The sequence below is a fragment of the Mesocricetus auratus genome, unplaced genomic scaffold (genome assembly GCF_017639785.1).
Source record: "Mesocricetus auratus isolate SY011 unplaced genomic scaffold, BCM_Maur_2.0 Super-Scaffold_100081, whole genome shotgun sequence".
Lineage (NCBI taxonomy): Eukaryota > Metazoa > Chordata > Mammalia > Rodentia > Cricetidae > Mesocricetus > Mesocricetus auratus.
This window is the reverse complement of record NW_024429237.1, coordinates 349,360-373,992: the sequence shown is the minus strand read 5'-3', so window position 1 is coordinate 373,992 and position 24,633 is coordinate 349,360. Positions and strand designations below refer to the sequence as shown.

At 54.2% G+C, this 24,633-nt stretch overlaps 1 protein-coding gene and 1 long non-coding RNA gene across 3 annotated transcripts; one reads left to right on the top strand and one right to left on the bottom strand.

Annotated features, from left to right (window-relative positions):
• Positions 1–13,040: 13,040 nt before the first annotated feature.
• Positions 13,041–14,066, bottom strand: LOC121136405. The gene is made up of 2 exons (XR_005873493.1): positions 13,493–14,066; positions 13,041–13,343 (listed from the first exon to the last, which is right to left on the bottom strand). It is a non-coding gene; the product is annotated as an uncharacterized LOC121136405 (long non-coding RNA).
• A 1,674-nt stretch (positions 14,067–15,740) lies between these two features.
• LOC121136389 lies at positions 15,741–23,967 on the top strand. Of its 2 annotated transcripts, none has more exons than XR_005873481.1 (2): positions 15,741–16,473; positions 22,651–23,967. XR_005873481.1 is itself a non-coding variant. In XM_040736752.1 (2 exons), the coding sequence occupies exons 1-2, from the start codon at positions 15,924–15,926 to the stop codon at positions 23,003–23,005; spliced, it is 645 nt and encodes a 214-aa protein (XP_040592686.1). In that variant the 5' UTR covers positions 15,909–15,923; the 3' UTR covers positions 23,006–23,967. The 2 variants fall into 2 exon arrangements, 1 of the variants encoding a protein (XP_040592686.1); XM_040736752.1 differs by having other exon boundaries at positions 15,909–16,213.
• Positions 23,968–24,633: the final 666 nt, after the last annotated feature.

Here is a 24,633-nt window from a genome sequence, read left to right as displayed (position 1 = left end):
TTCGAACCCGCGGCCACGCGCCCGCGCCCCCGAGGCCCCCGCGCGGCGCCGGCCGGTGGGTCCAGCTGCGGCCGTGCGCGCCCCGGGCTGCCTGCAAGCCCCCGCGCTCCAGGCTACGGCTCGCGGGGAACTCGGGGCGCGGGCAGGCACCGGGGCTGCGTGCAGCCCTCCAGGCGCGGCGGGAGCACGCGTGCACAAAGGCACACGGGCCACAGACAGGGAAGGTGCTCGGGGGGCCTTGGGGCGTACGCCTGCCTGCCGGACGAAGGGGGTGGCGGCCACACACGTAGGGATACCTGGGAGCGGCAGGCACCACTTTGAGGGATAGCACGGAATGTTTTTAGAACTGAATATGCCCAGCCAGAGCCCAGTGTCACGGATCACACCCCACCATGTACACACAACCGGGTGTACACCCCAGAAAAAACCTTAAGGTACAAAACCAGAGCACAGTTGGTGAGCCAGTCCACACCTCTAAACCCTGGAACTCAGGAACATGAGGTAGGAGTATCATGGTTTCAAGCCAGCCAGGATTAGAGTGAGCTTCAGACCAACCTGAGCTATAATGTCTCAAAACAAACAAAAACCATAAGCCAGAGCATGTCCCTAGGGAACATCAGACACAGTCTCTGGGCACACACAGTTAATGAGTGTACAAATGTTCACACCACCTTTCATGGTACAGAACAGGCAGGGCCACCAGGTACCTAACACTTGCTTCTGGGACCATGGGGCAAAAACGTGCACGCAGTCTGGTTGTGCAAGCTCCTTTTGGGATGGGGCACATACGGAGTGGAGGGAGGGCCAGGGATGCATATGCAGAACCCCAAAGTTGCAGCTCCCCGGGCACCACTCAGGAATCAAGCACTGGTTGAGCATCTCCAGAATCTACACACACACACACACACAATCCTGCCACAGCCTCAGCTGGCTGGGGGAAGGGCAAACCAGCCTGGGGTTGAGCCGACAGATGACATTGTATGTATGCCCCACCCAAGTACCAGGGCAGAAGACTTTGGGCCCCTCAAACTCAAGCCTTTACCTTTGTAGGACTCCAGCCCTGTCATCCTGGCCATTGTCTGCCTTCCTTTAACTCCTTACTGCATTCATTTCCTCAGTTTCTCCTTGATAGGCTTCCCTTTCAGACATCCTCCTTGGAAAGACAAGTCTCAGCTGGCCCAGGAAAATCCTCCAGGGTGGAGAGGGAGGCATATACAAGGAAATAGATGAGAGTATGAAGTGATTTGGGGCTGAGGATATGGAAGAGTGTTTACCCAGCAGTCAGGAAGCACAGCATAAAATAAACCAAGCATGGTGGTACCTCTGGAGGTAGAGGCAGGGGGATCAGAAGATCAGGGCATCCTTAGCCACAGAGGGAGGCCAGCCTCTCCACCGATGGAGCAATCCAAATCAGACCAAATCAAACTGAATTAGAAACAGCCCACGTTTAATGGATACAGTGCTCCTGGATGGCCTTCCAGTTCCCCAGAGATGAAACGGGAGAGACCGAAAAACCGCAAGTCTATCTTCTGGGGGACAGTTTAAATATCTTGGTCTTGAGTATCTCTGGGGGAGGGGGTAATCATTTGGCTGGCTTTCTGAGATGCAGCAGGGTTTGGAGAGAGAGAGAGGGGAGGGGGCTTGGGTGGAACTTCCACCATAGCATTCCAGACTCTTTGAGTATATGGAGGCCAGCGGCTGGGGCAAAGCTCTCACCATAACAGTTAAGATGGCCCTTGAACTTCCGATTCTCCTGCCTCTACTCCCAAGTGCTGGGGTTACAGGTGTTGCTACTGTGTCCAACCTGAAAGAGGTGGCTCTGGAATGCATGGCATCTATTCATTCACTCACCCATCCTTATCTCTCAGTTTGGGAAGGTGACACTGGAACGGGTTCCTCAACTTCATTTTGTATTTTCTCTCAGAGCTACAAAGACTGACATCTTAGAGCCAAGCCACAAAATCAGTGAAGGAGATATTGTCCTCTCCACAGACGGACAACTGAGACACAGAGAGGCTTAAACCTCTTGCCCTAGGCGGCAGTCACAGGGGCAGTCTGTTTTTCTCTCCTTTTCCCGGTTGGGCTCGCCTGTTTGTTTAGTGTCCTGTAGGGGGCAGCAGACTCCAGCGCTCCTCGATTTTTGGGTCAGGCTGCCCTTCGGTGAGCTTTTTCCTCCCACAGCAAAAGAGAACTCTGCCTCGACCTCCTGCCACAATCTGGGAAGCAACCTCCCGCCTCCCCCCTACACTGCTAAAATGCTGAAAGAGCTCTTATGAAATAATCCCACCCCTAGAAGTGACGTCTGCACCAGGCTCAGTCTGAAGCATCTTTCGGAACGTCTGGCTTCCCTGGTTTATTTACTGGGCCTGGGCAGGCGCCTTTGCATTCCGGAACTGGTTACTGTCCCGGGAGAGGATTTCTGATTGCTAGCCCAGTGACCAGTCTACGCTCCGATTGTTAGACACCCCCCCACCCACCTCGCCTCCAGGAGCCCAGGATAGAATAAGAGTGACTGGCAAGTCCGTGCCCGGGCGGCTGTCCAGAGGACTCCCAGCTCTACTCGAGTGATCTCTGCAAGATTCCCGTCTCCTTTGGGTCTCCTTGGGGACCTAGATGTGGCCGCCCTGGGTTCTACCATCCCAGAGTCCCTGAGTCGGCAGCTCTGGGCGTCGCCCACGGGTGTTCAAAAGCATGCGGCTCGCACACTTAGAAGTCATCCTAGAAGGAAGGGGGCTGCCTTCTTTATACCTTCATGGGGCCCAGGGCTAGAAGGAGGCTGTGGCAGAGTCTCGAACCAGCTTCTGCCACCTGTGCTGTCTGCAGGAACGGCAGCACCCTCATTCTCCCAACTGCAGAGCCCAGAACATTTAACATGCAGCGTTTCCGGTTTCCTATATATGCACCTAGAATCCTGCTTTCTTGAGCCCCCACCGGGTTCCCCATGGCATTTCTCTTGGAGATGTCCATGCGTGGTCTTCTCGCCCTCTCCGGCTGTTCCTTTATGGCCACCAGGGGGCGCTTGAACCACTCAAGGCTGCTCAGAATTAAGGCTAAATAAAGGCTTGCACTGCTCACCTGGCCCCTACCAGCCCTCACTTCCTCCATTGCCCACCTCTCCCTCGGTCCTCCTGCCAGGCCTCAAGCTGACAGGGTTTTGGCACAAATAGTTCCTTCCACCAGGGGCCTGTATACCCCTAGTGCTAGGACTGAAGGCCTGCACCACCATGCCTACTTAACTTGCTTTGAACACGATGAAACCTGTGGCTCCCATTAGGCTTGGCTAGCTTTCCCGTGAGCCCCATGGGTCCTTTTGTCTCCACTACCCAAACATGAGATTACACACATGCGCCAATAACCCAGCTGCCAAAAATTTTTTTTCTCTGGTGGGCGGTGATGGTGCATGCCTTTAATCAAGAGCACTCGGGAGGCAGAGACAGGGAGATCTCTAAGAGTTCCAGGCCAACCTGGTCTACAGAGTGAACTCCAGGGAAGCCAGGACTATTACACAGAGAAACCCTGTCTTGAAACCCCCACCAAAAAAGTTTTTTCTGAAATTTCATTTAACCACAGCACTCTGAAGACAAATGCAGGTGAATCTCTGTGGGTTTGACATCAGCCTGGTCATATAGTGAGTTGTGTGTGTGTGTGTGTGTGTGCATGTGTGCAAGTGTGTTCAGAGGACAGCTTGCAGGGGTTGTTTCTCTGTGTGAGTTCTTGGATTGGGACTCAGGACACCAGACCTGGTGGTAACTTCTTGTACCTGCTGAGTCATCAGCTGTCTTTATATGGTGAGACTGTGCGTACTGGGCTGTCTCCTCTTCCCTACCTCTTTCTTTTCCTCCTTTTCATCTTCATCCCTCCCTGTGCTCCCCCAAGTGTCTGTCTGTAGCCCGGCTGCCCCTGAACTCTATCCTCAGCCACCCTTCCTTCTGTTTGTCTGCTGTGTCCTTACAGCATCTGCTCCAAGTCAAGGAGTCTGATTTGGTTTGGTTTTTTTCACGACCGGGGACTGACCCTAGGCCTCATGGGTGCTAGACAGGCACTCCCACCCTCCAGTCTTCACCCCTGGTGTCTCACTAAGAGCAGCTGTTGAGCTCATAATCATAATTGTCAGGGAATAGAACAAATGTGGGAGTCGCCTGCACCACTGGGAGAGGAGCAGGCAAGCAGCAGTTTTGTGAAGTTTGCTGCTCTGAGAACTCTGGAGGCGCAGGTGTGGGAAAGGCTCAACCTTGTCTGGAGGACGGAACAACCCAAGGAGGGGCCATGGCTGTGGGGGCGGGGCTTTTGAGAGTACATGTGGGGCTGTGGAGGGCAACTAAAATTTATACTCTATAGTACTGGGGTTGCTTTGCTCTTTAATTCTCACTTTTTATTTCTATTTTGGTGTGTGTGCTTGTGTTCTTGAGGAAGTATATTACTGTGGAGGCCAGGCTTACCTCTACTCCTGATCCTCCTGCCTCAGCCTCCCAAATGCCCAGCTGGTTAGAGGAATTTTCAAGCAATCATGGCCGCATGGCTCGTGGCGACCATGCAAGCCTTAGGTCCCATCTGTCCTCATGTGGCTCCTTGGGGCTACATCATATCCTGTCCTCACTGGAAACTTCAGTGCTGGCTTCCTTGGGGATTTCTCTCCCTCCTTCCCTTCCTTCCGTGGGGGTGGGGATGGAATCCAGGGACTTACTGTAGCTACGCCCTTTCGTGTCAATGCCTGTTTCCTAAGAACTGCTCTACTGCACTGCCCATATAAAGACGCAGACACCAAGAGAGACAAGTCAGTACATGCCCAGACTTTTGGCTGCTTGGGAGGCTGAGGCAGGAGGATTCGAAGTTCAAAGCCAATTTGAAAAGTGAGTTTCAGGCCAGTCTGGGAAACTTGGTTAAATAGACCCTATCCCAAAACTTTCTTTTTTCTTTCTTTTTATTTTTGTTGTCATTGTTTGAGACAGGGTTTCTCTGTGTAGCCCTGACTGTCCTGGAACTCACTCTGTAGACCAGGCTGGCCTCAGACTCCCAGCTGCTGGGATTAAAGGCATGAACCACCAAGCTTGGCAAAAATTTCAAGTTTAAAACAACAGTTGGGGTTGGGTGACTGGGACTTGGCTCAGTAGTGACCATTTGTTTAATGTGTGTGACCCTCAGAGTCAATCCCAGAGCACATCATTACATCACCACCACCGTCACCGTCACCACCATCACCACCACCACCGTCACCACCGTCATCACCGTCATCATCACACTACACAGTGTAGTCTTTCTACAGGTCAGAACTGTACAGTGATAAGGAGAAATGGATTGATACTTACTACAATTGGGGTAACCCTACAAAGTGAGACTCATTTATACGTACACTTGAGAGCCCAGAGTTGCAGGACTTGGTGTCTAGAGAGAAAACAGAAGTCACCACTAATGAACTAAAGATTTCTTTGGAATGGTAAAAAGTTGTGGGACAAGGTGTGACAACCCAACCTGGTCCCAGCTACTTGAAAGGCTGAGGCAGAGCCGGGCATTGGTGGCACACGACTTTAATCCCAGCACGCAGGAGGATCCTTGTGAGTTCGAGGCCAGCTTGGAACAGAGCGAGTTCCAGGACAGCCTCCAAAGCCACAGAGAAATCCTGCCTCTAAAAACCAAAAAAAAAAAAAAAAAAAAGAGTTCTCACTCACTGAGCCGGGCAGTGGCACACACCTTTAATCCCAGTACTCAGGAGGCAGAAGCAGGTGGATGTCTGTGAGTTTGAGGTGGCCTAGTCTAAAAGCAAGTTCCAGGACAGCTAGGGCTGTTACACAGAGAAACTCTGCCTCGAAAAAACAAATAACAAACAAACCAATAAAAAGAGTTCACTGTGTAGCACTGACTGGCCTAGAATTTGGTGTAGAACAGGCTGGCTTCAGAGTCACAGGTCTGTCTGCCTCCGCCTCCCTAATGCGGAGTAAAAGCAACGGGCACCATGTATTCTGCTTCCACACAGCTTTTGTTTAAAAGTTTTATTGCTATCAGACCCAGTTTAAAACATCTCGGTTGGGGCTGCAGAGATGACTCAACAATTAAGAGTACTAGCTGCTTCCAGAGGTCCTGAGTTCAATTCATCCAGACATAGTGCCCACATACATTAATACAAAAACCACATCCTCCTACAACCATGTGCACGAGCGAGACACACACACACACACACACACACACACACACACACACACACACACACACACGAGTTCTCCCTCTGTAGCCCTGGCCTTCCTGAAATTCTATGTAGACCAGGCTGGCCTCGGACTCAGAGATCTGCCTGCCTCTGCCTCCAGTGAGTGCTGGGATTAAAGATGTGTGCTACCATGTCTGGTCATAAAGAAATTTAAAAAATAAAATAAAGACACCGTGATGAACTGTTTTTTTTTTTTTTTGTTTTTTTTTTTTTTTTTTTGGTTTTTCGAGACAGGGTTTCTCTGTATTGTTTTGGAGGCTGTCCTGGAACTCACTCTGTAGACCGGGCTGGCCTCGAACTCACAGAGATCCGCCTGCCTCTGCCTCCCGAGTGCTGGGATTAAAGGCGTGCTCCACCAACGCCCGGCGATGAACTGGTTTTTTTGATGCGTAATTAAATCTCTCTTTTAAAACATTTGTTTATAATATGGGTGTTCTGCCTGTGTGCATGTCTAAGAAGACATCCGGTTCCCTGGAATTGGAGTTCCTTCCGGCTGTGAGCAGCCACGTGGGTGCTGGGAATTGGGCCTAGATCCTCTGGAGAACTGGTGAGCCACCTCTCCAGAGACCTCCACCCCACCGCCCACTCCCTATCGCTGATCTTTTGAGGCAGCTGGGGTCTCATTCTGTGTTCTGACTGACCTAGACCTTGTTATGTAGTCCAGTCTGGCTTCAAACATGCGGAGAGGCACCTGCCTGGGTGCTGGGACACGTCCCCCACAAATGGCTCCTTTTTCTTTTTTGAAGCAGGGTTTCTCTGTGTAGCCGACTGTCCTGGAGCTCTTTCTGTAGACCAGCTGCCCTCAAACTCAGAGATCCGCCTGCCTCTGCCTCCTGGGTGATGGGATTAAAGGGTGCGACACCACCGCAGGCTACTGGCCCCTTCTTTAACCTTGTTCCCAAGTGGAGGCTTCTTGGCGTCCTCAGGCCGGGTATGACTGTCGGGTGTCCAGCCTGAGAAGGCTCAAAGGTCTCAGGGAGAGAAGCCCCTCAGGCTAGAGTGGTCCTGAAGATGAGGCAATGCCTCCAGCACTCGCTCTTCCTGACTCAGTTCGCCTGCTGTGTGCGTGCGTGCCTGGGCTCTGGGAAAAAAAAAAAAAAGATCCTCTGCGGTCCTGGCAGAGGCTCAGGTGGCCAAGAAGCCTCCTCCCTGGGAATGCCAGGCCCTGGATGGTGACTTTTCACACACATGTGGCAGTCACCCAGGCCCAGGCCAGCCTCCTGGGGGCAGCACAGAGACGGCCTGGGGGCCGGGCGGGGATGCTGAGCTCTTCTCAAAGGTCCTTTGTAGGAGCGGCTGGTGGGGGGAGGTGCCGGGGACCCCACCCTGTGACTCAACCTCATTGCTGGGCAATGACTCATGCCCAGGCCCCCTCCGGACGGACGCCACCCGCAGCAGGTGCTGCCCGCTCCAGCTTCCACAAGTGTCCTCTGCAGTCACTTCCATGGCAACTCTCTAGGCCTGTGACCCGCACCCGCTTCCGGGAGTCCCCGCGACGCTCTGACGGCCTCGTGCTACTGGGTGCAGCCCCGGAGGGCGCCTACCCTTCCCCCCAATCCCCGTTCCTCCTTGTGGCAAAGGGCTGGCCTCCTGGGGCGCGCTAGCCTCTGACTCACTTTTGATAGCTGCAACTCTCAGACCGGTCTGGAGCTCGCCTGTCCCAGTCTCCTTTAGTAGGAGGGGAAACTGAGGCTACGGGGGTGGGGGGTGGGGGCTTCTGAGCAGGCGGGCGACTCAAAGAGGTGTGTGGAGGCGTCAGAAGCGGTTCCCCCGGCAACGAGGCCTCCATTTTACTCGTGTAAACTGAAGTAAACTGAGGCAGCAGCCCAAAGCCCGGGCCTGCTCTGCCGTGCCCCCGCCGCAGTCCTCCCGCCGCCGCCGCCAGCCCTGGGCTGGATGCCCGCCCGCCCGGCGCCCGCCCGCCCGCGTCACGCCGCGGTGAGTCACCGCCCGCCCCGCCCCCGCGCCAACAAACAGCGCGTTACCCCGGCAACGGCCGCCGCCAGCCTCCCTTGGTCTGGGTTCGAGCCTCTAGCCGGGAGCGCAGACAGGCAGGGGCTGTCCCCTGGCGGCCTGCAGCCCCGTGTGGGTGCGCGGAGGGTTGAGAGAGACGTCGGCGGTCCGTTCCGAGGTCCGAGAGCAATCGAATTCTCAAACCAGGTTCACCCCCGACATCCCCCCCGCAGAAAAGCTGGCGGGCGCTGGACCTCAACGGTCAGAGCTGGGGTCCTAGAAGCAGCCTGCTTGGGTAGGGAGGGCAATCGAAAGGCTGCCACAGGCCGCGCGGTGGTGGCGGCCCCAGCCTTTAATCCCAGCACTTGGGAGAAGGGCCTCTGTGAGAGTTCTAGACCAGCCCTGGCCTACAAAGCTACGGAGAAACCCTGTCTCAGAAGGGGGGGGGGGGAAGGCCGCCACTGGAGTATATCCTTTTTAGCTGAGCATTCCGGTCCTAGGCAGGTGCTAGACTTCAGTCATTAACACATTAATTGGGCTGGGGGGGAGCACAGTTGCTTGGTTAGAGAGAGTTTCTTGTAGTCCAGGTTGACTTGGAACTCACTATGTAGCCAAGGGTGACTTCCAACTCCTGATCCTCCTCCCTCCACCGGAATTACAGACCTGAGCTACTGTGTTTGGCTCATTTAGCTAGCTAATTTACTGTTTGCTAAAGGCCTGTGATGTACCTGGGCATCCCTAGTTTGAGAAACAGTCTCAGGTCATTGCCATCTCTTGAGGATACAGGACAGAATTCCAGGTGGATGATTTGATGGTTGCTGGAACTGCTATGCCTGGAATCTTCTAGAGTGTGTGGGCATGACTGCCAAGTCCACGTTGGACCTGGTTGCTGCCTTTGAGCTCTGGACACAGACAGTTAAACACTGTCTCCTGGGTCACTTTCTCTGACACCCAGCATCAGTCAGTCACTCTATGCTCCCAGCACCCCATAATAGTCATCCTGGCCTCCTGTAGGAATATGACGTCTTGCCTGAGATGATTTTTGTCTCACTTAGGAGGGGTTTAGGGGTTGGAGAGATGGCTCAGTACTTAAGAGCTTTTCTTGCTCTTAGAGAGGCCCTGAGATCAGTTTCTGGCTCATAATTGCTTAGAACTCCAGTCCCAAGGGATCTGATGCCCCCTTCTGGTCTTGAGGACACCTGCATTAATCATGGGCATACACACACACACACACACTCATAATTTTACTTTATAAATTTTGGATTTATTTTATATGTACACATGTGTTTTGCCTGCATGTGTATATGTGCACCTGTGTGGGAGTCAGAAAAGGGTGTTGAATCCCCAAGAATTGGAGTTACAGATCAATGTGCTCTTAACCCCTGAGTCATCTCTCCAGCATCCCATATACTCATAATTTAAAATAAACCTTTTGGCTCCGAGTTGGTGGTGCATGCCTTTAATCCCAGCACTCGGGAAGCAGAGACAGGCAGATCTCTGTGAGTTCGAGGCCAGCCTGGTCTACCGAGCGAGTTCCAGGATAGCCTCCAAAACAATACAGAAAAACATAAATAAACCTTTTGTAAAAATGAAAAAAATTAAGCTACAGCATGATAGTGCATGCCTGCAATCCTGTCACTGTGGGAGGCAGAGGCAGGAGGACAGGCTTTCTTGTTGGACTGTCTTTGGACTGCCAGCGTGCAAATAATGATCTGGAGACTTATAATTATGAAAGCTTGGCCTTAGCTTTTTTTTTCCCAACTAGCTCTTATAACTTAACCCATATATATATTTAAATTTTAATTAAATTTATTTTATGTGCATTGTTGTGATGGTGTCAGATACCCTGGAACTGGAGTTACAGTTCTGAGCTGCCATGTGGGTGGTGGGAATTGAACCTGGGTCCTCTGGAAGAGCAGTTAGTGCTCTTAACCACTCAGCCATCTCTCCAGCCGTGTGTGTGTGTGTGTGTGTGTGTGTGTGTGTGTGTGTGTGTGTGTGTATACACATGTTCTACTGTGTGACTCGGTTACCTCTTCTTAGTTCAGCACATTCGACTTGCCCTTAGTCTGAATCTGCTGGCAAAATCATATGCCTAGATTCCTCCTTGCAATGCCCCCGAATCCGGGAGTCCCTCCTATTCTTTCCTGCCTAGTTATTGGCCTTCTAGCTCTTTATTAAACCAATCAGAAGATGTCTCAGGCAGATACAGATACAGATACATATCTTTACATTGTAAACAGATACTCTGCAACAGACTGCTTCAAGTTAGAGGCTAGCCTTAATAATACAGTGAGTGCCACCAAGCCTAGACTGCCAAATCTTGTCTCAACTTCCACTTCAAATAAAAAGTGATGTTTAATCCCAGCACTCGGGAGGCAGAGGCAGGCGGATCTCTGTGAGTTCGAGACCAGCCTGGACTACCAAGCGAGTTCCAGGACAGCCTCCAAAGCCACAGAGAAACCCTGTCTCGAAAAACCAAAAAAAAAAAAAAAAAAAAAAAAAAAGAAGCACTCAGTGGAGGGAGGCAGGGGGTCAGGAGGTCAGGGTTATCTCTGCCTACCTAGGGAGTCTGAGGCCACCCTGTCTCAAAACAGGGTTCAACACTAAAAATCCAGTGTCAAAGATTTTTATCTTGTAGAGGTGTGAAGGGAGGTGGAGCTGAGGAGCAGGTGGGAGAATGGAGTTGGAGGCGGGAGAGGGGAAGAGGATTGGATTCCACTGTTCCTTTTGAGCATACAGGGTGGAAGGGACCCGGTGGGGAGCAGGGAGCTACCTTAGGGCATTTAGGCCAGAGAGCCCAGCACCCACCCGGAATGACCAGATCGCCTGTCAACGCAAAAGAATCAGAGGCCCTCTTCTGGGCTTCACTGTCCTCTGCACAGACAGAAACACACACACATAAATAAAATATAGTTTTTAAAAATTTCTGCTGGGGGGGGGGCTGGAGAGATGGCTCAGAGGTTAAGAGCACTGACTGCTCTTCCAGAGGTCCTAAGTTCAATTCCCAGCAACCACATGGTGGCTCACAACCACCTACAATTCAATCTGGTGCCCTCTTCTGGCATGTAGACAGAACACTGTATATGTAATAAATAAAAATAAATCTTTAAAAAAAATTCTGCTGGGCTGGGCGTTTTGGTGGGGAACACCTTTAATCCCAGTGCTCGTAAGGCAGAGGCAGGCAGATTTCTGTGAGTTCAAGACCAGCCTGGTCTATAAGAGCTAGTTCCAGGTCAGCCTCCAAAGCCATAGACAAAGCCAGTCTCGAAAACAAACAACAAAACAAAACAAAAAGTTCATGCTGGGAGCTAGGTGGTGGTAAAGTACAACTTCAATTTCAGCACTCTTGATGCAAAGGCAGGAGGATCTCTGTGAGTTTGAGGCCAGCCTGGTCTACAAATTGAGTTCCAGGACAGCCAGGGTTACACAAGAAACCCTGTCTTGAAAAACCAAGAAAAGAAAATTCATGCTGGACAAAGCAGTGGTTGGGCATGCCTTTAATCCCAGGCAGAGGCAAGCAGATCTCTGAGTTCGAGGCTAACCTGGTCTACAGAGCGAGTTCCAGGACAGCTAGTCTGGTGTTAAAACAACAACAAAAACCCTCATGCTGTGTGTGGCGGCACACACCGTTATTGTCAGCACTGAGGAGGCAGTGGTAGATGGATTTCTACCAGGCTAGTCAATTTTACAGAGTGAGACCCTGCCTCAGAAAACACATTAAAATAAAAATGAAATAAAATGCCTTCCAGTTAGATTTGAATTTACGATAAAGTCAATTTTAGTGTAACTTCTTGTCTTTGTTTAATGTATCTGCCTACTAAATGTTGCACAGGACACATTTTTTTCTTTTTTCTTTTTTTTATGAGACAGGGTGTCTCTGTGGTTTTGGAGGCTGTCCTGGAACTCACTCTGTAGACCAGGCTGGCCTTGAACTCACAGAGATCTGCCTGCCTCTGCCTCCCGAGTGCTGGGATTAAAAGGCAAGGCATGTGCCACCATTGCCCGATTTTGTAGTTTTTCGAAATGATCTCACAATGTAGCTTTGAATGTCCTGGAACTCACTATGTAGACCAGACTGGCCTCCCAAGTACTGGGATTAAAGTCGTGCACCTCTGTACTGGGATTAAAGTCGTGCACCTCTGTACTGGGATTAAAGTCGTGCACCTCTGTACTGGGATTAAAGTCGTGCACCTCTGTGCCTGACTCACCATTACACACTCAGATAGAAAGCAGAGCTAAAACAAGACTATGGCTGGGGCTTGTATTCCCACCAATTGGAAGGTTGAGGGAGGGAGATTGCTGGTTTTAGCACAACTTAAACTGCAGCCGGAATTCCAAGCCAGGCTGGGCTACAGTAGGAGACCCTTCCTTGTCTTTCAAAACACTCCCTCCCGGGCCAGCGAAGCAAAAACTCAAAAGGAATTCCATGCTTTGAGATCTGGGAACCCCACTTGGAGGCGAGTATCAACACACCTGGAGCAAAAGTCATTTAACTGGTGTCAGCCCTAACCAGGGATCCCTCCCTGCACCTGGCAGAAGCCAAGAGAGGCGAATCTGTTCCTATTTTAGACATTAGTTGAAGCCGGGGGTAGAAGTGGGGGATCATTTTAAGTCCCTGGCTGATGGGTTTGGCGGATTCGGTGGGCCTGGTCCTCCCTGTCCCTGCTCCTGTTGCTGCCTGCCGGCTTGTTTTACCTCCTCCCGGAGCCGGCGACAGGAAGTGCACACGGGTGGGAGCGGCGGGGCTGTCCGCGCTCAGTCCCCTTGTCCGGACCTACCTCCCAGAGCCCTGAGACAGGGATCCCCCCGCTCCGGCCTCGGGACCCCAGTGCCGAGCCCCTCCCCTGCCATTGTTTACTCCGCGGCCGACTCCAGGAAACTTTGCTCGGCCGCAGTAATTTTATTTGGGAAAGTCGGCCGGTTGCCATAGCAACCGCACTGACGTAAGAGGGGCTGGGGCCCGAAATCTCCCGGAAGGGAGGGGGTGTCGAGGAGGGGAGACCCCGAGAAGGGCTCTCTTTAACCCTGCGCGCTCCTGCGCCTAGCGGCTGCCAGCAACCACTCCTGACATCTTGTGTCGCCTCCTCCTCCGTCCTTTGGCCAAGGCTCCATGTCAGTCGCTGGTGCTGGTTTAGGCCTGGCGATCACTCCTGTGTCACCCACCCCAACAGCGTCCTGGCGATCACTCCTGTGTCACCCACCCCAACAGCGTCCTGTTAGCTACCCACCCCGGGGGCCACTCCCGTGTCACCTACCACAACATCGTTCAGGTAACCACCCTCCCCGGGGGGCCACTCCTTTGTCCCCCACCCCAACAGCATCCTGGCAACTACCCACCCCTTGGCCATCCACCCTTCCAGAGACTCTGGCAAAGCTGTTGTCTCCAGGGGACTCTGAGCTGCAAAAGGCAGGCCACTCTGCCCGGCAGTAGGCCTCACACCGGCGGCTGAATGACAGAGCTGGGCGCCCTCCCCGGATGCGGGGAGCGGCAGTGCCCCAGCGAGGGGGCAGGGATCTGGTGGGCCCGGGACAGTCCACAACACAGCCGGTCGCCACGGCGACAGGAGGCGGGCTTCCTGACGGCCTGAGGAGCCAGCCGCCAGCCAGTGGGGAGGAGCCTCCCTAACCGCAGTGACGTGCGGCCTCCCTGTTTGATGTCTCTGTGCTGCGTTGCCATGGGGCCCGGAGCGCCCTCCGTGTGCGCCCGGGTGACCTGTTGGGCGACCTTCAGACCTGACAGGGTCCCTTGATACAGCCCTTCCCTGTTGCACCAACCTGGTGGGATCTAAATGTCCCCCCCACTCCTGTGGGCCAGAGCATGATAGACCCAGCACTCAAGACATTTCAGCTGTGTGTGTGTGTGTCTCTGTGTGTGTACACGTTTATGTGCCCACATAATCTGGTTTCAGCCTTTCCGGGACCTCTCTGTTTTCTTACATGACAAAAGAGTCAATAGCCAAGTTTGGTGAGCTGGGATCCCATTGGCTCCTGTCTTTGGGCTAGGGCCACTCACTACCTGAGGACAGACAGTGAGGGTCAGGAATTCTTCTCAGCCTGAGAGTTGTTGCATGAGCTATATTGACCCAAGCCACTCAGGAGAATGATAAACCAGTTGACTCACTGGCGAATGGGTGTCCCCAGGCCAGCCTGCCATCTTAGCACGAAACTGAGGCAGGAGGCTCATGAATCCTGAGCAACTAGAGCCTGGGGTACATGATGAGATTGTCTCAACAAAGCAAAATGGAAAGAAAAAAGGAGTGTCCACAGATGAGACTGTGGCAATGTGTGTCTGAGGACAGGGTGATGGTCTACACAGGGCGGAGTGGAGGGCACACCCAGAGGTTATCTGTGCCAGGGTCTGTGTGTTAGTTCACAGGACACCAGGGGACCTGGTGCATTCTCTCTCTCTCTCTCTCTCTCTCTCTCTCTCTCTCTCTCTCTCTCTCTCTCTCTCTCTCTCTCTCTCTCTCTCTCTCTCTCTGCCTTTATATATCTCTGTCTTTTATTTTTTTTGAGACAGGGTCTCATATAGTCCAAACTGGCCTGGAACTCACCAAGTAGCCCAAGGATACATTTGAACTGATCTTTCTGCTCCTACCTCGAAGGCCGGGTCACATTCTGCAGCCCAGGTTGGTTTTCAACCAGTGATTCTCCTGCCTCAGCTCTGGAGTGCTGGGCTGACTAGGTGGAATCCAACTTTTTGTTCTCATTTATACCTCCTCAGGGGGCCCTGAGGCCATCTGTCCCAGCTTCCAGGGCCCGCCCTGCGTTGGAGAAGTCTGTGCCACCCCAAATCCTCCCCCAGGGCCCCAGCGGGTGGGCCGCTCTTTCCCTCTCATGCCCCAACCTGTCAGATCCCACAGTCTGGGCCAACCTGCCTCTTGGGCCCCACGTGGAAGGAAGCTGAAGAGTCCCCAGGGCTTGGGCCTCTGGGGTGACAACTTGGTGTGGCTTCAACCCCAACCCCATGTACACCCCAAAGTGTGAGAGTGCTGAGCTGACCCGCTAACCCGTCCCTCCAGTGCCCCGCCTGGCATGTGCCCGGTCGCTCGTCTCCCCTAGCTCGTCATAGATGGGGCTCCGCGGCAGTCTTTGGAAATGTTGGAAGTTGTTGGAAAAACTGCGCCCAGTTCTGGGAAGGCCCTGACCCATACGTGCACGGTGTGCCCTGTGCGCTGGGGTCCATTCGTCTCTGTCCTGCCCTGCAGAAAGCCAAGTGGCAGCCCGACATGCCCAAGGAGGTTAGTGGGACCACACAGGGCACCCTACCCCTCCTTGGCTGGGTTTTGTTCCTGGCCCCTACCTGGGCACCAGTCCAGGCCCTGAGGCAGGGCCCCGTCCGGCGGAACAATGCCACCGTGTTCCTGACGGCGGGAGGGGAGGTCTAAGGATGAGGAGGGAGAAACTCAGAAAAAGGGAAGGATGGGGTGGGGGAGGGGGCGCTTTCTCAGGAATATACCCGTAGCTGTGGAGACTCCCAGAGGTCCCCGATGGGTGGGGGAGGGTGCCGGGAAGCCTGGAGAGGGGAGGGGCTCAGACTCAGGGGTCACCTGGCCTAGAGTCAAATTCTTTTCCACAACAGCAAGAGAGGGTTGGGAGAGATAAAAGGAGGGACTTTCTAAACTGGAGAAGATGCAGTGGAAGTGAAGATTCCTATTTGGCAGGACCCCAGAGTACCCAGGCCCAAGCCCACTCCGGATATGGAGAAAGTTGGGCCTGAGTTGGGGGGACAGGAGAGAGAGCGTGGGGCGGGCCGCCTCGGGGGCACATGACGGCGGCGCCCGCCCCGCCCCGCGCCCGCCCCCTGCCCGGCCGTGGGGGGAGGAGACGCGGAGGTTTTAAAGGCGATCTGGGCCGGCCGGCGGGGTGGGGCGCGGCCGGCGTCGTCTCGCCCGCGCGGAGCCCGCTCCCCTCCCCCGCGGGGAAGTGGGGTCCGACCCGGGAGAGACTCGCGGGGCGCGGGCGGCGACAACTTTCCCGCGCGGGCCGGGACGAGAGAGGGGCCGCGACCGGCCGGCCCCGGAGGCAGGAGCCGGATCTCGCTGCGGGCGACAGCAGGTAGACTTGCGGGGGCCTGGAGGCCTGACCCCGGCGTGTAGCAGCCGAGGCCACAGCCCTTGGTCCTCGCGAGAGGCTCGATGTCTTGTGCTGGCCCCAGGCTGACCTCTAGATTCGCAGGCCACCGAACCCCTGGGCTGTGCGTGACCTTCCCTCCGGCCCACTGGCTGTCTGAGTGTCTAGGAAGTGCCCTGGCTCCCTGTACCTGCCCCCTTCCCAGCCTCAACAGCTGCCCGCCTCTGGCAGGGTGGCCTGAGAAGGTAAGTGTAAGGGCTGGAGGACCCTGGCACCGGGCTGTCCCCGCCAGCCCAGCCCAAAGTCGGCGCAGCCCGACAGGTGTGCAGGCTTCCAGGCGAGGTGATGCGGGCTCGCCCGGGCCGCTCACCCACGCACTGTGCCTGGGCCAGCCTGGGCACATGTGTTCACACCACCACAGGGCCGAGAAGGGAGGAGCAATGAGGCCCGTGCCTCGGGGAGCATCACGGCTCTCTGTCTTTGTCGGGGTGGGCTCTCTGAGAGTATCCTTAAGACCCCCCAACTGGTCAGGCCTTGCTTGAGGACCTTCCAGGGGGCCTTAAAATAGCTGTGGGCCCAGCCCAGGGCTGGCACGCGGCGCATATGCGTGACAGGGCGTGTCCAGGGGGTCGGGCCTGTCTGCGCTGGCCCGGCCTCTGAGCTTGGCAGATTCTTGCTTGCTGGAAAGAGGCAGCCGAGGCGGGTGCCCCACGAGACACCCCATGCCATGGTCACCCTATGCCTGTTGCAAGTGGAGGCCAGATGTTCCCAGCAGGCCCCAGCTAGCCCCATCCTTCTGCACGTCCCTGCACACAGGCCTGTGTGAGGACAGGAGGGTCTCGCTCACTGGAGCATAGGCTGAGTCACAACAGTGTGTGGCCCAGGTTGGCTTGGAACTCACTGCAATACTCCTGCCTCAGCTTTCCGGGATGCAGCACCAACACCATGCCTACCCTGTTCCGATAGCAGCTTCTAGTTGTTTTGCTTTTTGAGATGGAGTCCCAGGCTGGCCGCAATCTTCGGAAGCTCCTGTCTCCACAGCCAGAGTGTTGGGATCACAGACCTCCAAAGTGCTGGTGATTACACCCCAGGGTTTGTGCATGCCAGGAACCACTCTGCTCTCTGAGCTACAGCTCCATCCCTTTATTTATTTATTTATTTATTTATTTTTGGTTTTTCGAGACAGGGTTTATTTGTATAGCTTTGGAGCCCATCCTGGAACTTACTCTGTAGACCAGGCTGGCCTCAAACTCACAAAGATCCGCCTGTCTCTGCCTCCCAAGTGCTGGGATTAAAGGCGTGCATCACCAATACCCGGCGCTCCATCCCTTTCTAGCTGATGTAGACAGGGTTTCTTGTAACCTGGGCTGGTGTCACACTTGCAACAAAACCAACAATGGCCTTGAACTCACCATCCCCCTGCCCACATCTCTCAAGTATGAGGAGGATGATGGATGTGGACCACCAACCCCAGCTCAGGCGTTCTTTTCTTTATGGAGGAAATGAGACAGCGCCGAGAATGTCACTGCCTCAGTCTTTCCACCTGTAAATGGGAACATTTGGATAAGCAGTGTCACAACTCACAGCTTGCCCCTCTAGTCTCCGGTGTGGTGCTCTGGTCTCTTCATCCCTGAGTGTCCTGAGTGGACATGGAGGTGTGTCTTCATAGCTGGTCATGGGGAAGGACCGAGGGTGGTGGCGTGGGCGTGAGAATTCTTGGGGAGGGAAGGACAGCGCCATGCCCGGCATGGCTGAGTCACACTCCAGCGGCGCCTTGCCTCAGGCTGCTGGGGCTGGCGCCACCCTGGGTGTGGCTACTGAGCTGTGGCCCTGGGCAGAGCAGGGTTGGGTGGCCAGGATGGGCACAGGGCTGGGGGAACAAATTCGGGATACCTCTTGGTACCTCCCTTTTGTCTCTCGAGTTGCCTTCCAGGACTGGGGGTCATCCAGCCACAAGTACACTTTCAGGGCTCAGGAACCCTAAGTCTTGGGCCTGGGCATGATAATTATTAACCTTATTTAACAAAAGAACTTTTTTGAGGCATGGCCCCATGTAGTCTATGCTGGCCTGAAACTGGATAAGTAGTCCAGGCTGGCCTTGAACCCTGGTCCTTCTGGCTGCACCTCCTGAGTGCTAGGATTACCAGTGTGCACCACTTTGCAGGATTTGGCTTAGGATAGAACCCACTGACCCTGTGCTTCCTGCAAAGTGGGCAAGCACTCCACTCCAGTCTGTTTTGGGGTTTGAGACAGTCTCATTTCATAGCCTACCATGGTCTTGAACACATAGCAATCCTCCTGCTTCAGCCTTATGAACGGTAGAATGACAGACATGCCTCACGGTGCCTGGCTGGTTCCTGGAAGTTTTGGGGTGTTAAGGGAGTGAGCCAGAGCCTTCCAGTTGAATGATGGAGGTCCCTGCGTCCATCTCCTATCCTAGGCTGGGCCAGGTCCTGGGATGAACTTCACCCTGTGGCCTCCAGTCGGCTTGAGGGGAACTTGAGTTGGGGACGTGACTCAGTGGTAGAGCACTAGCCCAGCGCGTGCCAGACACTGGGTCCGTCTCCAGCACCGCAAAAGGAATTTTAAGAAATGGAGTAAGGGATTTGGTTGGACCGTGTGGCTGGCGGGCAGCGAGGGTGGGACGTGGCTGTCGTCTTTCCCTATTTATAACAAGTGATTCAGCCCTCCCTCACCCTTCCTGCGCCCCCTCCACTCCCGGGTGGGCACCGGGGCCACCCGCTTGCTCATGCCCTGCCCCCAATCCTAGCGGGTTGTGTGTCCCTGCGTGGGGACCAGCGTGGAGGGCAGGCATCTGCGCCGCAGGTCGGGTTGGCCCCGGCCCAGCCGCCAAGCTCCTGGGAAGAGTCTGGGCCATTAGCGAGCGCTGGTGACCGGGGCGGGGGCGGGGTGGGGCGGGGCCTGCAGCCCTCGGTATTTTCCGATGATCCTCGCTGCTGCGCGAGGGTGGAAAGTATTTGAGGATCAAGCTAGGGGGACGGCCGCAGGGCCTCTGCCATGGCTCCTTCTTGGGGTCCACTATGGGTCCTCCAGAGATGCCGAGGGCCTGTAGGCTGTGTGTGCAGACACCGGCTGGGGTGCCACAGCCCCAGACTCGCCCTGTTCCCCAAGGTCTCCAGCGCCAGCATCCCTGTCCCTTTGGGCCCCCTCCTCCTATGAGGCAGAGAGGCACAATTTTTGGTACAGGTTGTCCCAGCTCCTGGACACCTGCGTGGTAATGCCCTTTCACACCAGACACAGACCTCTGGTGTGTGAGGATGGGAGTGGCCTTGGCCGCAGCCTTGGGCTCTTTGTAGGGGAAACCCCACAGGAAACCAGCCTGGCCAAATGGCCGCCCTTCCCGTTCTAGTCCCTGGAACGAATATGCTGTCTCACTTCCGGAGGTGACTGGGGAGGCTGGCCAGCCTGAGGCCCTGGGCTGCCCCCAGACCCCAAGGGGACAGAGCCAGACTGGGGCTTGGTGCGAAGAAGGGTAGCCAGTGTGTGTGCGTGCGTGCGTGCGTGCGTGTGTGTGTGTGTGTGTGTGTGTGTGTGTTCAGGGAGACACAGCCGACCATCTCTCAATCCCTATTCCTCCGAGGAGCCATTGTCCCGCTTGTCGTTGATGATAGGACAGAATCCTTTTGTCCTGATGTCCTATATCATACAAGGATACTTAGGATACAGTTACTTAGGAAGCAGAGATGTTCTTTCTTTTTTGAGATGAATTTGACTTTATTTTTGGGCATGTGTTGGGTATGTGCATGTTATGTGTAGGTGTCCACAGAGCCAGAAGAGGGCACCAGATTCCCTGGAGCTGGAACCACAGGCTGTCCTGAGCTGGGGAACCAAACTCTGAAAGAGCAATATGCAACCTAAACCATTGAACCATCTTTGCAGCCCTAAGATTTCGTTTTGAGAGTTTCATGTATCCCAGGCTGGCCTACAGCTTGCTCTGTAGCCAAAGATGACCTTGCATTTCTAAATTCCATCTCCACCTCCTGAATGCTTTTACCGTAACATTTCATTGATATGGTGCTGACGATGGAGCCAGGCCTGGTGTTCCGGGCCAGCAAGCTGTCACTGAGCCTCACCACAGTTGCTTTTTTTTTCTTTAATTAAAAATTATTTAAGCCGGGCGTTGGTGGTGCACACCTTTAATCCCAGCACTCGGGAGGCAGAGGCAGGCGGATCTCTGTGAGTTTGAGACCAGCCTGGTCTACAGAGTGAGTTCCAGGACAGCTTCCAAAGCCACAGAGAAACCCTGTCTCGAAAAACAAAAAACAAAACAAAATTATTTAGCCAGGTGGTGGTGATGTATACCTTTAATCCCAAAATTTGGGAGGTAAAGGCAGGTCACTCTCTGTTGAGTTTGAGGCCAGCCTGTTATACAGAGCTAGTTCTAGGACATCTAGGGCTGTTACACAAAAAACCCTGTCACAAAATAAACAAAAATAGCTGGGCATTGGTGGCACACGCCTTTAACTCCAGCACTCAAGAGGCAGAGACAGGCAGATCTCTGTGAGTTTGAGGCCAGCCTGGTCTCCAGAGCAAGTTTCAGGACAGCCTCCAAAGCAATACAGAGAAACCCTGTCTCGAAAAACCAAAAAAAAAAAAAAAAGGTATTTACTTTGTGTGTGTGTGTTTTGTCTGCATGTCTGCATGTATGGGGACTGCAGAGTCCAGAGGGTGTCAGATTCCCTGGGAAAGTAGTTTCCAACAGTTGCTAGCTACCATGTGGGTGCTGGGAACCGAACCTAGAGCCCCTGGAAGGTATCCTGTGCTCTTAACCACGAGCCACTTCTCTAGCTCCTTGTCTCTTGAAATACAGTCTCACTTGGTAGCCCAGGCTGATCTCTAGGTTGAGTTCCTCTATCCCTCTTGGATGCGGGAACTGCAAGCCCATGCCATTATGCCAGGGTCTAAAATAACTCATTATTGATATTTTGCAGATAAAAAGACTTGTCCCAGAGAGGCTGTGTTCTTTGACCATGTCAACCAGCAAAGATGCTACACAGCGCTCACTTGCAGGCACAAAGCTCCAGAACTGAACTCACCTCGCCAAACGCCTTTCCCCAACTCCTTTTTCTCTTCCCTTTTGAGAGGGTCTCGCTCTGCAGACCAGGCTGGTCTCAAATGCAGAGATCTTCCTGCTTCTGCCTCCCGAGTGCTGGGATCAGTGTGTGCCACTGTGAGGCTTCTATGAGACCTGGCCTTGGTGTGTGGCGTGAGCTGTCTGAAAATCTTACCCTCCTCCCGTGTGTGTGTGTGTGTGTGTGTGTGTGTGTGTGTGTGTGTGGTCACGAGGGCAGAGATCAGATGATGACTTGCAGGGGGTCAGTATGTTTTTCTACTATGTGGTTCTTGGGGTTTGAGCTCAAGGTATTGGGCTTGATGGAGAGTGTGTTTACTTGCTGGACCATCTTGCTGGCCCTGAAATTTTTAAGTGGCTATTCTACATTGGGTAGGTTCTAAATTCTTAGACTTGCCCTGGTGCCGAGTGTCAGATCGCTTCTTTTCAGTTAATGTATACTGGCCCACCTGGTAGAGGGTCTTGTTTGTTTTGTTAAGACTAGGATCTCAGACAGTAGCCAAGTTTGGTCTAAAACTCATTATGTTGCCTAAGTAGGCTTTTGACTCTTGACAACTCTCCTGCCTCAGTCTCCTCAATGCAGAGAGGAACCTGAGCCACCAACTGCAATTGTTCTCGGTCTACTTTACAGACGGGGAAACTGAGGCTTGGAAGGCCTCTAGGGAGCTTATGGAGCAGATACTTAAATTTTGCTGAGGTATTGGGGTAGAGGCCTGCTGCTCCCAGCTTGAGTGTTGGGTTGGTGGGCGTAGGGTGCGCCTGAGCAGGCTGTGGAGGAGACAGCTATAGAGGCAGGGGTGGGTGGTGCTGGAGTTCCCTCTGCCTTTCAGGCTAGGAAGTGGCGCCAGCTGGGGTGAGGTCACTTCCTCCCCCCCCACCACCCACCTCCCTCAGCTTCCTCTCTCCTTGGCCCCATTTGGCCTGCTTTGGGCTCAGGGCTATGGGTGGAAATCAGCTGAGCAGGCTGTGCATCCTATCCGGCCTGTTAGGGCTTCCTGGGCACATTGACTTTGCAGGGCTGAGGTTAGAGGCACTCCTGGGCGCCGAGCACCTGGCTGGCTCAGGCAGTTCTCCCAGAATGCTCCTCTGTGGGTAGGCTTCTTGCATCCTGGAAGCAGATGGAGGGCTGGGGTGTGGTTCTGTCACTAGCACCATGTAAACTGGGTGTGGTGAGGTGAGCCTGTGAATCCTAGACTCCAGAGGTGGAGGCAGGGGAGTCACCAGTTCAGAAACTGCTCAGCCATGTGAGACCCTGCCTGAAGTAAATAGCAAATGATAGGCCGTCAAGCGGGAATATTCCCAATCTCATCCTCTCTCCTCTCTCCCACAGGTGCTACACTCCGATCCAGCCTGCTGTTCCCTCACTGTGCCTCGGCCGGCTGGGGTTCCTGGGGATGGGATTTGATGCCAGTCACAAATCACATTGCCAGGGATTTCCAACTGACCCTGTGCTCTGCCTTGGGGACTCCGGTTGCCAAGGACGCCCACCCTGGGGACTGGGTGAGAGAGAAGCCCCGTGTGACAACCGGCCTGAGGAGCAGGGCTTAGCTGCTTGTGAGCAAGGTCCACAGCAAGTCGTGTTCACAGTGGCTAAGTTCCGCTCCCCCGGGCCCCATCTCCTCAGACGGCGCTGCCCGCCCTGCTCTGCCTCCTTCTCCCTGGGCTTCGCCTCCTGTGCCTACTGAGCTGAAACAGTTGATCCCAGTGCACTGGCTCAGTTCAGCAGGAACAGGAGTCCAGCCCCCAGGAGCTGGCCCCCACAATGTCTGCCACGGCCTGAGACCAGGATGGATGGGACCGGGGGCCATGGGGCGCTCAGTCGTGCCTAGGTCCAGCTATCTGCTGTAGGCCCTTCCTCTAAGCCTTCCTCTGGGCACGCCACTCCACATGGCCACTCCTGGAGCTCTTTGTGGTTCCCACAGAGAACAGATGGATGAGTGGGTGATCCTCGCATAAAAAGGCGAGCCGGCTGTGTCCTCTCAGCCTGCAGCCCTTCCTCTCCGGAGCCCAGTGGGGCCCAGGCACCACCCCTTACATACACCTTGCCTTGTCAGTTACCCAAGAGGAAGCTGCTCTAGGCCCTCTGACCGTTAAATGCCAACTCCCAGCTTCCGCAACAAAGCCCTGACCTTATCCGGTGTGCTTAGCACCCCATGAGGCCTGCAGCTTTCCACTGGTGTCAGTGATGCAGGGAGCAAGGTCCCTCAAAGGACAGGAACAGATCGGCCCCTTTCCCCTGATACTGTGGCTTCTTGGAGTAATCTCCAGGCTTAGAAGTTAAAAAGTTGCCTTCTGAACCGGGCATAGGTGGCTCACGCCTTTAATCCCAGCACTCGGGAGGCAGAGGCAGGTGGATCTCTGTGAGTTCAAGACCAGTCTGGTCTACAGAGCAAGTTCCAGGACAGTCTCCAAAGCCACAGAGAAATCCTGACTCAAAAAACAAAAAAGGTTGCCTGCTCTCTCCAAACCAGACAGGATGTAGTCTAGTTGGCACAGGGCTGAGTTACACTTCCCAGATCACCCAGTGTCCCCTCCCAACCCTGGGTAGGGGAAAATGGAGGCTTGGGTGGAGGGACAGATAGGTGGAGCTTGTATTGAATGTGCCTGTTTTCTAATTAAATAAAAGCTTGCCCAGTTCCCCCTTAAAGTCTGATGTTCTTCATTCCTGCCTCCCATTGTGAATTGTTGGCTTTTTTTCTTTTATTCTGAAACAAGCGTTTCTCTGTAGAACAGGCTGACCTGAGTCAGTCCTCCCTCGGTGCCTGGAGTTTGGGGATATTGGTGCACCCCTATACCCCACTCTGGCCCTGACCTCACCTATCCCTAATCCTGTCCCACCTGCTTCTAGGAAGGTGTGTGAAGGTGCTGGGTCGAGACAGCTGGGACCTGAAGATGTTGAGTGGGTGGCATTTGGGGGCAGCTTGGCTGGGGGGCATAACTCAGGCCTGGGGTGTATGAGAGAATTAATGAGTACAGGAACTTTGATTTGAGGTGTGATATGGAGTTGCTAGGTCTACCTAGACGACATTAGTGGCTGGCAAACCTGTGCTGCACCCCCAGAGCAATGTCCTAGGTCCAGAATGCACTGGCTAACGAGGTGCCAGGGATTCAGGCACCCTGAGTACTGAGGGGCCGCTCACACACACCAGAGGGACCTGCTAGGTGGGGTAGCCTCTGATTGGCTCTCTTGAGTAAAGGAGCACTATGAGCCAAGTGATGGCCAGTTCCCTTAGTGCCTGACCTTGCGCGCTGCTGCAGCGCCCCATAGCGGCCACCTCCCCTCTCCCTAACTATCCTCCACCATGACCCAGTC